General features: G+C 34.4%; 1 protein-coding gene across 4 annotated transcripts in view; it reads left to right on the forward strand.

Annotated features, from left to right (window-relative positions):
- The window catches only part of LOC131035519 (uncharacterized), a 111,044-nt gene that overhangs the window by 37,021 nt on the left and 56,209 nt on the right, over positions 1–17,814 (forward strand). For all 4 annotated transcript variants that reach the window (XM_057967229.2, XM_057967230.2, XM_057967231.2 and 1 more), the window contains exons 5-7: positions 13,992–14,081; positions 14,587–14,733; positions 14,910–15,029. In XM_057967229.2, the coding sequence (XP_057823212.2) occupies positions 13,992–14,081; positions 14,587–14,733; positions 14,910–15,029 (357 nt within the window). The remainder of the gene's footprint in view (positions 1–13,991; positions 14,082–14,586; positions 14,734–14,909; positions 15,030–17,814) is intronic.

The raw sequence follows: 17,814 nt of genomic DNA on the forward strand, positions 1-17,814 counted from the left end.
AAAACTTAGTTCTCAGAGAGAATTAAGAACTGTTAGTGCTAGCATTGTAAACAAGGAATAACAATGAAAATAAGAGAGCAAACACTCGGTTAAGTACACTCTAAAATGGCAATACAACAGGTGGCCGTTAATAGGCCTGCAAAACAGAGCTTCATCATTACTTAAAGTAGCTCAAACAACCTCTCAAACACTCTCGATTCACCTCCTATGCCTCTACTTTTTATTTTAGACTAATTATATTGTAATATTTTCACTACAGTCGTCAGTAATGTATACTGACAGCAAAGAATGATTTACACATCTCATAGGGACTAAAGATTTATAATGCATCTGGGAGCCAAAGGGACTGAGAAAACATGCCAAGAAGAGGAAGAAGTGAACTGGAATGCCATTGTACACACATTTTGGAATGTAATGAATTTGCCATTTTGCACAGATTGGTGATTTTGTTTATAGTTCAGTAATTTCAAAATATTATGTTATTGCCCCCTGTTGCAACTGGTGATTTCACCAGGGTGAGCAGAAATAAAGTTTACGATCTCCTCTCTCCCCTGCCAAATCTTTCTTTTTGATGTCCCATTCCATCTGACATATTTCTATCATTCAAAGGATTCCAAAACCATTTTTGAAGTTAAAAAAACTGGATTCTTAATGTCACACATACGGAGGTGTTTGCTGTCCTGAAGTCTAGAGACTTGTTAGCCCCGCTTTTGAATCACCCAAAATTTTAGCTTTTATATTATATCTATCCATTGTCTAGTCAAGGACATGTGCAATTGTCAGGACCTTTAAGGGTTTTTATCTTGGTGGGTTGATTCGCATAACTTGGCAACTCCTAGTACAATATCGATGTAAAGGTTGGTGAATCATTTTCAAATACTGATCCATAGCCAAGGAAAAATCAATCAACAAGTTCTATAAAGTTGGAAACTTTGAAGATGGTTGATGATCTTCTCTATAATTTTGGTACGGCTAAATCGGTCTTTTAAGTAAGTCTCCAAAGTGACTCAAACAACGATAAAGTTGTGGATGAAGATTTTTATGCCAACAAAATCAATTGCATCAGTCTTCTTGATGACAATACATAGTGCATCGACTATTTGGCCAAGTTGTTTAAGTTGTTCAAAATGCAGAAAAAGAGAATAATGAGTGAAATAGTTTCAAGTCAATACAAGTCGGTGTTTTTCCCAAGGCTCACAACTTATTGAAAGGGGGCAAATGTTATGTTTTATACCTTCATTAACAATTTTAACAAGCAGCCTAAGTTAGCCAGCTTGCTCAAAACAATGTCAAAGTGCAGTGCATTAGTGTTTTGGCTTTGTTGCCAAAGCCATCTAAGTTACCGAATTAGAAGTTGGCAATTTCTTTCAAAGTGTCGATTTAATTTGTTATTGGATTGTTACAGTTCTCCGCAACTTCAAATGTTTTACATACACAACTTAAAGGCCGTTGGCTTATAAGTGGTTTGGTAAACATTATTAAAATACTGGTAAATATGTTTTGATATCAGTCTTTTAGTTATGTTGCTGAAGCAACTGAAAATGCAGATGAAGTTAAAAACAAGAAGGTAAAAGATTATTAAAGTCTTCAGCAACAAAGTTATTATTGGTGAGTTGGTTGGTTTTCCAAAGAGTTCAATATGTTTGTATGCAGCATGCTTTCCAAGTTTCACTTATCCGTCTGCGAATTTCTCAAGTTTCCAAAGTTACTGAATGCTCAATTCATTGACATCATCGGCAAGTTGCCTCAGTTTACAAAGAGGCCAATGACATAAAGAAGCCATGCCATGTTACGAATGCAACAAATTGAGAATCAGTTATATAATCGTTTCTTTCCCTAGACGTAGCATCGCATGAACTGTAGTTATTGCTAGACGTATATGAGAGATTTAAGGAAAATGCATATGGTACACAAAATATAATCCATAATATATAGAAGCAACTGACGTTTGGGGATCCTTTAAAATGTATTTGGACGTCTATGGAAGCTTTTTCGAGGTGTTTTGTTAGGTATTACGTTTGGGAATGTTCTTTTTTTACATATATGCAACATGCACTAGCACAAGAACTATTCACCTTAATGCCTCAAAAAGATGCAAAGATTCATGTCACAAAGACTGCACAATATACACAAAATGAATTTGGTGAATGGATTAAGAAACATCAAGTCGAATGCAATTGGTAGAAGTAAAGCCGATTTCACAAGCTTTGCCACCATTCTACCTACTCATGCATGAAAAATAATTGAATGATTAATTTATGAATATACAATGTATATAAAGAGAATTACAAGACGATGTTCTAAAAAGAACAAACCATTAAACTAAAGCTTCAACATGAAGCTAAAAAGCTTAAAATGCTAAATAAAGCTAAAAAGCTAAAAATTGAAAAGCTAACTATGCGTTCTTATAAAAGAAGTGATAGTTGCACTTTAAAGACTAAACGAACTAAAAAGCTAAATAAGTTGACAACTAAGATGACCATTAAAGAATAGATATAATAATTATTTTAACACCCTCCCTAATGGTCATTGTACTCAATACCCTACAGAGGACATTGCAGTTCTTTTGATCACAAATGCACAAGTGCAAAGAACACTCTGTTGCTATGAAGACCCTCCCAGGATCTACAAAGTGTTAATAACCAAGAGTACAAAAAGCCATCCAACTTGATGTAATTCTCACACGTGAATTATAGAACTGTCACACGCAAATTACTGAGCCTGAAACCATAATTTCGAGGAAAAATCGGCAAACCCTCCAAAGAGCAGCAAACACGATTTTAGCAAAAAACGCAAAAACTTTTGCATAAGAGTATTGAGCACTGTTTGCTCCAGCAACTCCAAAACAGACTGTAAGATACCACAATTGTAGATGTTCGTCCTAGCAACTCCATGTGCGACCTGGAATAGATTGCAACAACGCACGATTTTTGTGGAAAAAACCGTCAAACCTTGAAAATTGGATTTACAAATTATCATTTTTGTGGAAAAAACCGTAAAACCTAGATAACCAAAATCCCATGCAAATTTAGCAAATTATAGATGATATTTTTTAAGGAAAAATTATAAACCCTACAAACTATTTTTGAGGAAAAAATCTCGTGAAAACCCACAAACAATTTTTAAGGAAAAAATTGTGAAAACCCAAAATAATTTTCAAAGGGAAAAAATTATAAACCTCAAAAAGAATTTATAAGGAAAAAATTATTAAAACCCTACCATGATTTTTTATGGCTAAAAATCAGAAAACCTAGAAAGACAATTTTTGTGGAAAAAATTAACAAAACCCAAAATAATTTAAATTATAAAAACTAAAATAATTTTTTAAGGCAAAAAATATTAAAAACCTATAAATATTTTTTTTTGGGGGCAAAAATTATAAAACCCGACATTCGTAGGTCGTCTATTTCCAAAAAAAAAAATGCCAAAGGCCCGAACAAAGACAAAACGCACTAACATGAGGCAGGGCATAGAGAACCCATGAATATATTAGAATAATTAATTCTTTAGTCAGTTACCTTTTTAGTGGTTCTATTAATGGTCATTTAGTTAGTCATTTAGCTTTTTAGTTTGTCATCTTAGTTGTTGACTTATTTAGCTTTTTGCTTTTTAGTTCGTTAAGTGTAACTATTACTTCTTTTATAAGAACGCATAGTTTTCTTTTTAGTTTTTAGCTTTTAGCTTTATTTAGCACTTTAAGTGTTTAGCTTTCAGCTTTAGATTAATGGTTTGTTCTTTTTAGAAGGCTATCTTGTAATTCCTTTATATATGCTTGTATATTCTTTATTAATTCATTCAAGTTAATTCAATATCATTCGATTATTGATTCAATTATTTTTCAGAATAGAGCTGACGGAAAAGACAGAAAAGAGAGCGCCAAAAAAACCTTGTCGCACTAGCTTGAAAATAAGAGGTCACGAAGAAAACACACCCATGCCCACAACCTGCCCAAAAAAGGTACCCAAAACAGTTGCGTAGGATAAAAAATACTGGTCGAAAGAAAAAAGCGCAAGTTGCAGGCAAACACAAAAAATCGCGCATAAAACAACGCTTAAAAACCGTGAACCAAAAATAGGAGATGCGAACTTCCTCTCGCGAAAACCGATTCCAAAAAATTGCGCCCAAAACATCAGCAAAACCCTAGACGGAACCAAAACACGAGCGCTGAAAAAGGAGTTGCAAAAAAAATCGGGATGAATCCCGTGACGAAAAATGACAAAAAACCTGCCGTGCAGCCATTGGTAAAAAAACAGGAGCCAAAAAGAACACGCACACAAAAAATGCGGAAATAGCGTGTGAAAAAAAACACAGCACAAACTCGTGCGCTGGTCGCGGTTAAAGAAAATTGCAAAAAGATCCTTACACAAACCTGCGAGCTTGAAGAAAATATAGCCCGTGAAAAATCACTTCTAGACTCGGTCACATTCTGAAAGCCCAAAATGCCACCGAAAAAAAAATCTTCTTCACAAACCCTCGTGACCAAGAATAGAACTCCGATCCAAAATTCTTCACGCAACCTTGTAGAAAACATCAATGTGCCCTAGACAAGCAAGCACAAAACGCAAAAAAGCCCTTGAACTTGTAGACAAAAAAACCCTTTGATTTTCCAAACGGGGAAGCCAAAAGAAAACTTGAAAGTCGAAAAAATTTCTGGAAAAATATTCTAGGTAGAAGGCTTACAAATTATTTATCAAAACATTTGCCAAATTTTGACAAATCCCATCGACATTAATCGAATCAAAACATTTGCCAAATTTTGACAAATCCCATCGACATTAATCGAATGATGTATTTACGAATATGTGTGTATAAAGAGGATTACAAGACGATGTTCTAAAAGAACAAACCATTAAACCAAAGCTTCAACATGAAGCTAAAAAGCTTAAAACACTAAATAACGCTAAAAACTAAAAAGCTAACCATGTGTTCTTATAAAAGAAGCAATAGTTGCACTTAAAAGACTAAACGAACTAAAAAGCTAAATAAGTTGACAACTAAGATGACCATTAAAGAGTAGATATAATTATTATTTTAATAGTGCAACAATGGGAGCCTTGAAGCAACGTATTGACATTCATCAATGCATAGAGATAAGGAGGATTTTGATAGATATCAAAGTTAATATGCCTATTGAATATGGAATCATAGGTAAAACATGTGGACTATTTGACAGATATGCATGCAAAGGTGGGAGTGTAGATAAAGAACCTGAAATGTTTGACAAAGTACTTCAAAAAGACATCGTCGTCACAGGATATGAGATGATATGATTACAGAATATGTACATAAAATGGATTTCACAAGGAAGCTCTCAAAATCTTTGAATCGACTCAGATCAAACACATCTTGATATTGTTAGCTTTGTTTGTGTTATAGTTCATGGATGAGGGCTGTACATACTGCATGGTTGACCTTCATGCCCCTTGTGGCTATCTTGATGACGACCTAAACCATATTATTAAGATGCGAATTAAGCCTGTGGTAGTTGTGTGGATGTATTCTCTTGCTGCATGTAGGTCATATATGAATATGGAAGTGGGCAGGTATGATGTGTTTCAAATAGTAGAGGGGTCGATGAAAGATAAAGGAATTAAAAAGATACTTGGATGTAGTTGGATTGGAGGCCTTAAAATGGTACACGCTTTGTGTAGGAAACAGATTTTATTTATAGACTTGGGAAAATTATGCAAGTATTGAAGAAACGAGATATGTTTTCTCAGCAAATGAAGGTGACAGGGTGTTTCTTTAAAAACTATTAAGCAAATTCATATAGTAGCCTACTCAACCACCTTTGCCAATGTCCTCCCTGCCTGTGCAAAATTTGGAAACATCGACAAGGCACTGAAGCTTAGCACATAATTCTCAAACAAATGTGATCTCATGCGATGTAATGATGGCACGATATGACTGCAGGCTGCATAAATGTATTTGTTGAAAAGGCTTTAGAAACTTTCAAACAAGTGGAAATGACAGGTGTAAGGCCAACATAATTAACCTGAAACCTAATTAACAATAGCACCTCAAAGAGATATCACCTCATAAAACACATTGATTGAAGAATATTCATAAATGCGATTTGTTAAAAAGGCTATTGGTAGTTGAAGCTCACTGGTAAGTATGTGTGTATTCAAAAGTTGTGGAACATGTGAAACTTGCCGAGCTTTGAATGTCATCAAGATATCTAGTGGGTAAGTTTGTATTCCAAAGTAAGAAGCCGAAAGAAAAGTTAGTTATTATTACTAACTCAAAATGCAATAAAGATGGAATTCAACGATGGCAAGATATGCACAAAATGTATTTGTCGGATTGGCTTTAGAAAATTTCAAGCAAATGCAATTGGATGATCAAAGCCAAAATTCTAAAAACTTTTGAGTCTATCAGCCAAGGCCGTGTGTATGAAAATGGAAGTCTTGAAATGGGTTAAGCATCTGCATCAAAACATTATAATAAGGAGGAATCTTTTTGTAATCGTGACTATTGCCATGGACATACATACAGAATATGGATGTATCGATAGGCACTAAGCTATTTTGACCGATAGCCTCAATTAAATGTCAGCTCATCAAATGAAATATTTGCAGGATATGCGCAAGATGAATTCATTGTGAAGGCTTGGCTTTACAAAATTTCAAACAAATGTGATGGCACATATAGTGCCAAATTCTGTGACCTTTGCCAATATACTTCTATGTCTGTGCCAAATGTGGTAAGTTTGGAACGTACATAAGCAACCATCAAAACATGTTTGAAGTCTGCTTTAATATCAAATGTTGAAGTTGTAACGTCTCTGGTAGACACGCACACAAAATACAGAATCATAGACAAATCAACAGAAATGTTTGACAAATGTCTCGGAAACATCACTTAATGAAATTCATGATTGCAGTACATGCACAAAATGGCACAAAACCTGCTTCACAGAATGCCTCAAAGACATGTAATTTCATGTGACGTAATGACTACAAAGCATTTTTGGTGGAAATGTTGCAGTAGAAGAACAAACATTGGACTTTGGAAAAACATAACTCATACCATTTGGAAGAGCTGAAATGCATCTCCTCTAAATTTAAATTATTGGTGAGAAAGACAGAAATGTATAATGTGTCACTTTCTAGCTTGATGGATTCAAACTTCAATGCAAAAGAAAGATGGGAGAACCTAGGTCGATGTATTCACACATCGCCCCATTGCAAATGGGGATCCCCACTTTTTTGCTCTCTAGGATAGTAGTAGAGTCTTTTGCTAACTTTTGTGTTGATGAGGTGTAGTTTCTCAAGTGGCTAGGAAGAAATTAGGTTAAGTCTCTCTCTTTAGGATGAAGTGAAGTCAGTCAGTTGTCAAGGCTTATGAAATGAAATTTGAATGATTATATGATGATCATTTTCTTTGATCATCATCTTTTGCTTGCAAAACTAGGGATGCAATGCTAAATTTGGCGAAGGATTGAAAATTTGCTTTGATTGCCTAGATCAGCTTCCATGGCATTGCTAGTCACTTCCTTTGCTCCTCCATGGCATTGACAGTCACTTCCTTTTCTCTTCCATGGCATTGACTCACACTTCCTTTGACTTCATAGAAGCCCTGCTCGATGTAGAAAACCTTTTGATCAAGGATGAGCATTTGATGTTTTTGCAGCTATCTAATCCTTGCAATGGATTATGATGATCACTTTGTTTGATCATCATCTTTGGATGGCAAGAAGTATGAGATGAGGTGTCAATCTGAGCATGGTAGGCAAGGAGGTTTGAAAAGGTAAGTTAGTTGGATGAAATTTGACTAAGTATAGGGCATTTCCTTTGCCCTCCAAAAAGTCCAAAAAACTTCCTTTGCCCTCCAAAAAGTCCGAAAAATTTCCTTTGCCTCTCCAAAAGTCCGAAAAACTTCCTTTGCCTATCCAAAGGTCCGAAAAACTTCCTTTGCCCTCTCCAAATCCCGAAATTCTTCCTTTGCCCATCAAAATCCTCAAAAGTTTTCCTTTGCTCACACAAATCCATGATAAGGATAAGGAAGTATTGGCGCCAAAATGAAGGAGGTTCGATTTTAAATTTTCAAAAAGACATTGAAGGTGCAATCATGTCGGCCTAATGAGGTCAAGGTGAAAAGATGCAACCCTCAGCATTGAACGCCTATAAAAGGAAGTGTTTCATTTTTATTTTAAAACATCATTCAAAGCAATCAGAATTCTGATCTGCATTTAAGGACCAAGCGAATTTCATCACAAGGCAGCGATTTTTTGCAACTATTTTGATCATTTCATGGATCAAAACACACTTTCAGAGAAGGTGATTCTGATTAGAAGGATTTTGAACTCATTTCCAGTCCACTTTTGAAGGCAATCTGGGCAGAATTTGTGAAAATTCACCTAAAATCAGACTCAGAATCAGATGTTTCCAGACAGCAATACGCATTTTTAGATTTGAAAGGGGGTTTTCACACTCAATTGATGAGACTTTGATGTGATAAGGGTGTGTTGGATTATGTTCATTATATTATTTCATCAAATGATTCAATATGTTTTCTTTTTCAGGTTTGATGGGAGAATCATAGCAAGGAATGAGGATGCACATTCAAGATTACATCAAGATGAAAGGCAACACAAGGGGCTACTCCACAAGTTATTGGTCTCTAATATGTGGAGCTTACAACACAAAGGTGTTCAAATGAAGATCGAAGTAGCTCCAAGACATTCCAGACATAAGGGACAATGGGAAATCAATCACCCCAAGATAAGGAACACTTCAACAAAGCAAAGGCAAATCATCTCAAGGCTAGATAAGCAAGCAAAGATAGAGGATTGACTTGACCATATCGATGCTTCTCATCATTATCACCATATTGAGCAAGCTTGAGATGTTGAGTATCAAGAGATATTGCTAGAGGCATCAACACTTGCTTGTGATGAGGTATGAAGTCTACCAAGCAAGTTGAGGTGGCATCCTTGTCATCACTAACCAATCAAAGGATTCTACATCAGCATGTCTAGATGCAATGTACATGACTAATCCATGGAGAGACAAACTTCGAGATACCTAACCTCATAGTCTATTGGTATAGATTTAATATTGAATCTAAATATATTTTTCTCATTGGCCAAAGGGAGTTGTTGTAACAAACCCTAATTAGGGTTTTCATCTTGTAATCTCGGCCATTGATTGTGAATCAATCCGAGCCACTCATTGTAAAGAGCTATCTATAAAAGGCTCAAATCTTCTCATTTGTAAAGGTTAATAGCAGGTTAATAGATAATAGATCAGTAAGCAAGTTGATAATTTAGTAATAGCAGGTAGTAGCTAGAGTAGAATAGGAAAAGAAGGCAAAAATTGTTGCCAAAGTTGTAAATAAACTTTCTTTTCATTGAACTTATGATGAAATGTGTTGTTTCTTCTACAATTGCATGGTTTCTTGTTGGTTCTTCATGTTAGATAATGATAATTAGATGAATGAAAGAACTTTGTGCGTGATCAATGGTGAAAATCATATATTCATACCACTAGCAATTTGCTGATTGTAAGTTTGCCTTGTGTGGTCAACTAGAATCCTTATATGAGCTTAACTTCAATTGCTATTCACCCTTTGATATGCATTGCCATGATGGTATCCTTGTTGTTGATAGTGATTTGAACATCATTTTGCTCTCCTTAGAAGACCGCACTAAGCTTGGTGGAGTTGTTGCTTTGCATGTCAAAGCAAGGCTTAGTGGAGTTTCACCAAAGGTTGTCCATTGCTCTTGCATTCTTAGGATTAGATTATATTTCTTGAACCTTATGTCTTTTTCTCTTTTATTTTTCAAGAAAGTAGTTAGAATCTAAGTTCCAAGTACAGCTAAAACGTTCAACATTCAAGTATTCTATGTAAGACCTCTTGGATTACCAACAATCACATCAACCAATTGAGCTTATCCATGAGTCAAGACCTGATAGTAGAAACCTTGGTGTTATCTCATTTGATCACAAAGCATAACATTTAGGAGACTTTATTCAAGAGAGGATAAGATACCTTGGTATTTTATTCTATGTTTGATTGTGCTAGAAAACACATCAACAGGTAGCGTCTACTTCATATTCAAAGGTTTTCATCTTCAAGATGTTGCAAAGGATCTATGTGAAAGGTGTGTGTTCTTTATAGCTAATATGAAAGTATATCAAAGAAAACATTATACTTGGAAAACATATGCCAACTTTGCGTTGTAAATGGATAGAGATCTGAATGGAAAAAATGAACCTTGCGAGTCTGTGACACATTTGACAATACATTGGGATACATTCCATAGTTCTCACTAAAGAATGTTGAAAATTTTGTAGGGATTTAGAAATTTATCATGATGTTTATCATAGACAGTGTGTGTGCAAGCTTGCTTTAGTGAATTCACCCTTATGAGAGAAAGTATCAATTACTTTGTACAAGATGCAGTACAAGAGGGGAAACTTTGGAGAATTTTTTAGAGAAAATTTTGGAAGGCTTTTGAGTTCACATTTTGTACTTAAGATTTTTTGAACTTGTATATTTTTACAATGGTAATAAAGAATGCACTTGATTCGTATATCTTGAATGTTTCTCAGTTATTATTATCAATTTTTTCGTATCTTAAATTGATAATCCCTTTATGTATTGGTGTGATTTATTGACTCCCAATTCAAATGATATCTGCATATGACGAAACATAATCATACCCTAGTATCTTGGTTTGAATGTGATAAGATAACTTGTTAACTCATATGTTGAGATTCGTTATCCTTCTTTTGTCATGGCATTTTGTGCTAAACCCCCCTTTGTAATCTGTCATCACTTGTGAAATCTCAGTTGGTATTCGTACGTCTATTGTTGGGGTTTCTATTATTAGCCTTTATTTAGTTTTATGTTTTCACCTGTATGTACTTTCTGGTTAAAAGTACAAAAAAATTACAAATAGCCCCATCATATGAGGGAGCTGTTCCTATCAAACGCAGAGGAAGATTGAGGTTTTGGTACAATCTCTCCAACTTTTGGCGTGGTTGTCATTGGTCTTCGGGCAAACAGGGTCAGTTTCAGAGAAAAAATCGTAGTGACAAGTCTGTTTACCAACAAGATTGAACGGAAGGGAGGAACTGTGACTCCCAATTGACAACATGTATGCCATCTTGCCTTGCACCACAATTTAAACATAAGCCAAAACGTGGTACATCCCTGTCTCCAATTGCAAAATTGCTTGAACATGGAGAAACTCGTTCAACATTGGGTTTTCCCAAAAGAACTCTTGTGTTGCAAGTCATCTTCCCACGAAGATTCAAGACCATTTTAGGTTGGTCTTTAACATAGTAAGCATGCAACACGAAAGATTTTCCACCTTTGATGAGGTAGTTCTTATTCGATTTCCTATGGAACACTGCCTTTCGTTTATACATGTATGGACTGTTGAGAATAACATGACACACATCAAAAGGAGCAAATCTACCACTATTTCATCAATGAATTTAGATCCAGCTGTAAATCTTACTCTACATTGCCTACTAACTAGTATAATAGCACCTTCTTTTACTCAACCCATCCTATAAGGCTTGGGGTGTTGAACAATTTTAAGGCCAATTTTATTGACCAAATCTTGAGCAATTAGGCTAGTTTGAGAACGTGAATCAAATAATGCATCAACCTTAACACCATTTCCATGAATTTTGATGTTAAACAATTCCTGTGTTAACAACAAAACAACTTTCCTAGTAGTGCAAGAAAGCTTAGAATCAACTTGTGAACTGTAATCAATTATCTTAGTTTCATTACCCATGTGAGCAGAAATTTTAGAGTTATTTTTACCATTCTTATATTGCTTGTGAGGGTTATTTTCTAGATGCAACTTGTAACAAGAGGACTCTTCATCATCATTCTTACCACAATGGTCACAATGAAGCACAAATTTCTTGTTGGTACTAATGGAATTTACCTTCTTGCCCTTGGCTTTGGCTCCCCTATTCTTAGGAGAGAACAAAGGACTGTCTACTTCAAGGTAATGAGCATGGTTGTTTGATATATTCTTAGGTTTGTGCCAAGCTTCTGAGTTTTCAGAAGCTTTGGGATTACTTGGCATGAGAATAATATACAATTTTTAATAAATTACATCAGAAATAATTGGCTTTCACAAATTTATTTGCACAGTGAAATATTTAACTTATCAGAAACGAAAATCAGATATGCAAGGTGCATATTGGCAGTAGCATCATATGCATACAGAAAATAACTAATAGATGGATGGATACTAAGACATGTTACAAGGTACTTAGGGGGAATATTTAAATTTTAACTGCACAAAATCTTATACTATTCCAAATTGATTAGTCTTTAAAGCAATCTGCTTCAATTATAGTGTGTACAACTATCATTTCTTATTAAAGTGAAAGTGCAAATGTAGTTTTTCTTTCTTGCAGATATGCATTCAATTGACCATAAATAAATATTAACAGCTTTTCTTTGTATGTAGTGAAAAGAAGGGAGAGAATTATGATAATATGTTATAATCCTTGGATAGTACACAAACATAGATGCTACTGAAGAGATTTTTAGTCATAGTAGGATTCGATTTACATACAGGACAAACTTGACAAAAAATCGGTTAACTTAAACAATATAATATTTGTAAAAAAAGTGAAATGAATCTGATTTCATGTCAAATGTAGTGAATAGAGATAAAACCTAAACATCGTACATTAAAAATCCCCATCATAAAAAAAATTGAGCACAGTTTTAAAATAAAAAGTGTGTTACTGTTTACCTTAGAGATTGTGTGTAAAAAATAAAGGGCTGGTCCTAAATTAAGCTATGCTATAGTAGAGTAAGGCCAACTATTTTGGAGGCAGTCCTATATTTTTTACCTTAGTAGGGTAGACAATAAAAGAAAAAATCTTCAATTTTTATTCTTATATAACTCTATTGTAAGTAAAACTTAAAATACCCTGACCTTAATCCTAAACTAAAAATTTTCAGTGTACGCATGCCTTGTATCTTCTACCTTTAAGTGAAAACGCACCAAAAGAAAGGATAGATATAAATAAAATGTTAGAACCACTTAGAAAAACTCAGGAAATGGCACAGAAAATGTGGTGGTCTGTGGTATTATGATTAGTTGCATTTTTTTGTGTTTATTGCTTCGATGGGTTTACCATTTACCAGGACAAGTATTCCATGTTACACTGGCAATCTGCACTGAGAAAAGTATACTGAATTGTTAATGTGGGAGACATGAATGTATTTGCTACTTATACTGATATAAGGAATTTTGTTTTATAGCAATCGTGAGTTGTAAAAGCTTTATCTTGTAATTGTTGAAGATCTCTTTTTGTTTAGAAGTCTTATTTACAAGTGAAATTGTTACTTAAAGGTTTGTATAATGCAGTAGTATATAAATTAGGAATTTGAAATTAATGGAAGGTTTACATTCAAACCACTTTCTATACTCAAACGTGTTCTTCATCTAAATACGAGATCATATGTCAAGTAAATAGTGGCTAGGATTTTGTATTTTTGTTCATTTTATTTGTGCCGATTACCCTTGTGAATGCCTGCATTTATATTTTTCCAGGGCTTTCTCTAATTAAGAGGTTAGTGAGAAAGGTAAAAATATTTGATTTGGCTCACTGCTTTTGAGGAAATATAGAAATTAATAATAATGTTTCCAGATTTTAGCTTGTATACTAAACTAAAGGGTTAATTTCCATTAAGTACATTACAAATATCAAATATGTAATAACAGTATTTTTTTGAAGGAAATGAGATTTTTTCTGCCAGCTGCAGAGAGTCAATCTGAGAAATAATTTGTAGACAGTGTCAGTATGCCTGTTTAGTATCCCTTTGGTATATATGATAGGCTCAAATTGAAATTTATACCTAAGATATTCCATCTATTAAAAAAAATATATTTTATGGTATAATTAACTTTTTTGTTTGTCAGTTTCATTGGATATTCTTCCTTACTGCATTAATTGTTGCTAATGCTTTGAATTAACCATGTTTTTGGTTTATAACAGGTTGGTGACTTAGAATCACAAATTGATGTTTTTGAAGCTGACATTGAGGGTCTCTCAGTGAGAAAGGGAAAGGCTCGACCTCCAAGATTGGTACTAATCTCTCCGTCTGTCTGTCTGTCTGAGTAATTTATTAGTTTTACTGCTGATGTATTGGATGGTGCTATTGTTCTAAGATTAAGCCATATTCTTAACTAGGAGCTTCCTAGACTTGGGGAAAAAGTATATTTGCCAATATGAAGTTTCAGAAAGCTATGGATTTCAACAATTGATTCATTTTTATTCTCAAAATGGGCTCTCACAACTGTTTGAGAATGATGGAATGCATTAGCACATTAGCTTGCAAATGAGTTTTTCACTTTGCTTCTAATTTCTTAATCTTTTGATGGAAAAAATAAAAATAACGTCATCCAGGTTGAGTCTTTAAATATGAGCAATCATGGATCAATGCCTTATTTTATATCCTGCATAATTCATGTGGGCATATGTTGTTCTGTTCTCTGATTTGCCAAGTATACATCAATACATTTTTGAAGTTGTAATTTATATAATAAATAGTATGGTGATGGACACATTCTCTTGTTACTTGTTTCTGCAGACACATTTAGAAGAGTCTATTACACGGCATAAGGCTCATATTATGAAGCTAGAACTTATTTTGAGACTTTTGGATAATGATGAATTGAGCCCTGAACAAGTAAATGATGTGAGAGACTTTGTGGAAGACTATGTGGAGCGTAATCAGGTATTGGCATCTTTATATGCCAAGTTTTACTAGTATATCATTTAAACTTTGTCAGTTATTTTCTGAGGTGATTGCCATGTGATTGATATGCCTTTTCCAAGCTGGAAGTGATTTGCATTATTTGTTACTGCATCTACTCTCTAGTAATATTTGCATTTCTTTTTTTGTATGTGAAGGATGATTTTGAAGACTTTGCAGATGTAGATGAACTTTACAGCTCATTGCCATTAGATAAGGTTGAGGGATTGGAAGATTTAGTTTTAAATGTTCCTCCTTCAGTTGTTCTCAAGGAAAAGGTAAAAAGTCTTTGTGATATTTAGTATATCATGATTACAGATTTATATTATGTAGATCATTAGCTGATGCTTGTGTTATGTATGAGAGACTTTGTTGGTTTACATCATATACATGTTTATATGCAGATAGTAATTTTTTGTTTTCAATTTCTGAATTGAGGGACTTGGGGCCCTTTGTGTGTATGTGTATAAAGACCTGAAGGTTTTTCCAATAGTTCCTTAGCAGGGCATACAAAAGAGTTTCCAGCTTGGAAACTGAGAAAACTTGTAGGAACCTAATTATACTAAAGTATATAAAAAGCAAAGCTATCAAGATGCTAGTAATTTTCAACCACTTTACTTGTGACAGCTATAGAAGTGCCCGTTGCATCTTTTTTCTTTATCAATCCAGCCATCTTGATGAGGTATTTGACAACTTGTTGGCCTGTTCTTCTTTGTTGATTTCTTGATACTGTGGTGCTCTAAACTGTGCCTTTTATCTTTTCAATGCCCAGGTCTGGTGAGTAAATACCTACTTTCTTCAATATATGACTCTGCATATTCGTCCAAATGCCTGAAAGACATCCTGAAAACCAGCCCTTTGAATTCTTTGCCTGCTTCAAGAAGGTCCCATCCAGAAAAGTAATCTGCAGCCTTAAGTGCATGGTTGAAGCTGCCTCTATGTTTCTACACGTCACCATTTCTTTTATCTTTAATAAATCAAGTGGATTAGAGACAAGCAGAGAATGGATTTTGAATTTACTCAGTTCTCTCTGAAGATTCAAGAAAGCTGCCCCCCAATACTTCCTTTATAGCCATCTCAATGCCACCACACTGTCAGAAATATCTTCTCCCACCTTGTATTAGCGATTTCCTCTGTAGAGGACATCACAGAGGAAATCGGTCAATTTTCTCCATACGGATGAAATTTGGTCTTCATGGTGGCCTCAGGAAACCACTGCGAAATGGAGAACGAAAAGTGATTATCTGCTACCTCTCTACTTGAGCCACGTGTGAAGAGAATTACTTATTTGAGCGGTGGGCACAAAACTATTAGAAAAGGTAATTATGACATGAAGGGTAAATCACATATCCCAAACAAAAGCTAAGCTTTGCCAACTACACAATGAGTCACCTATAAGTAGATTCTTATTAGTGTCTATTCCTTGGTTTGCTAGGTAGCTGGCAATGCCATTTGCCTCTCTCATACAGTGTAAGATGGGCAAGCTTCCTAGAGATTATTATCTAATTTTCAATTGTAAGATATCTAGTTTCTGAGAGAGTCAAAGGTAACCACTAACTCTCTTTCTATGATCATTGACCTAATGCCACTTTGCAAAGAATCTGAAGAACAAGAACCAAAGCTGAAGCTTTAGTTTTGTTGTTTGTTCCTTCTGAGCCTTTTAGGGGTTGATTTAACAAGGTTTCTATAAGTATCATTAATTACGCACCTGTCCCTGGAAACCCCTGGGTTGCGTCAAGAGGCTTCATCATAGTTGAGTTTGAAAAAGAAACCAGATGAATGGGAGCCTTAGTCCTCCTTGAAGAAGGATTAGCTACTAATGCCCCATGAATGGAATATATGTTGACAACATTAAATGACAATATTGTAAAATATATAAAAATATGAATGTCAATATTGTAAAATATAAATGCCAATAGTGTAAAAATAAAAAATATGAGGAAATGGACTCCAATATTGATAAATTTCTCATGGATGTCGATATTTAAGGATTTATAGTGGATGTCAATGTTTTAAACACATGAAAATATCCATTCACAAAGGAGAACATCTATTTCTGATGGCTGAATTCCAATGTAGGAGTACTTCCAAGATGTTACCTAAATTAAACACAGCAGTATATAATATCATAATAGCTCTTGCAGAATTTTGACAGAAGTCACATTTGTATCTAATTATGCATGCCATATTGTATCATGTGGTGTCTGTTGTTGGTTTGTAGCATAATTTTGATGTCTGAATATTACTAAATGGAATATAAATATTTGGTATTTTTGAAATATATGTAAACATGTACATTGATGTGAATACATCGAAATATCCCTTTCCAGATTAAACCTTTTAATTCTGATACAGAAATGCCAATTTAACTGTACATTTGAAATTTTGCACTAATTAAGCAGCAGGTAATAATATCTGAATATCATAATTTCTGTTCTGTAAGACACTTAATTTCTTAGTGTCTTAAGAGTGGGTGCTTGTGACTGCTTGAAATCCGTAGTATAAGTAAAATTGCCTTTATTGTGTAGTCATAGTCCTCAAGATGTTCCTAGGAATACTCCCAGGTATGGTCATGTTGTTTTTGTTCTTTTCGCTCATTGACATAAATTTTTTGGCTGAAAATTCCTCCAGCCTTTCCTTAGATCGGATCTTTTATAATGCTGTTATATGTCTGTGTTTTAAATTAACGTTTAGCACTTGTTGTTATGATTTTGTACTTTTGTACACATTAATTTGCTTGTGCTGCTTTCCTTTCCATGTGTTAAGTTTTACAATGAATCTACAATGGTCATGTGTGCTTAAGTTGTTGAATTGGGATTCTAATTTTAATGAAAAGCTATGACATTAATTGAATATTTGACTTAAATGCTATATGCTTGAATTTATTATGTTGCTCTCAAACAATGTCATTGGTATTTGTTTGGTGATAGTAGACATTTCACTGTGCATATAAGGATTTATATATTTCTTCCAACATCAATTTAGTCAAAACATAATTTAGTTGGCATAATGATAATATCCATGCTTCTGATAGGGGTGCATTTTCTTTTATATTTCTGGCAG

Source organism: Cryptomeria japonica, chromosome 3 (genome assembly GCF_030272615.1).
Source record: "Cryptomeria japonica chromosome 3, Sugi_1.0, whole genome shotgun sequence".
NCBI classification, from domain to species: Eukaryota; Viridiplantae; Streptophyta; class Pinopsida; order Cupressales; family Cupressaceae; genus Cryptomeria; species Cryptomeria japonica.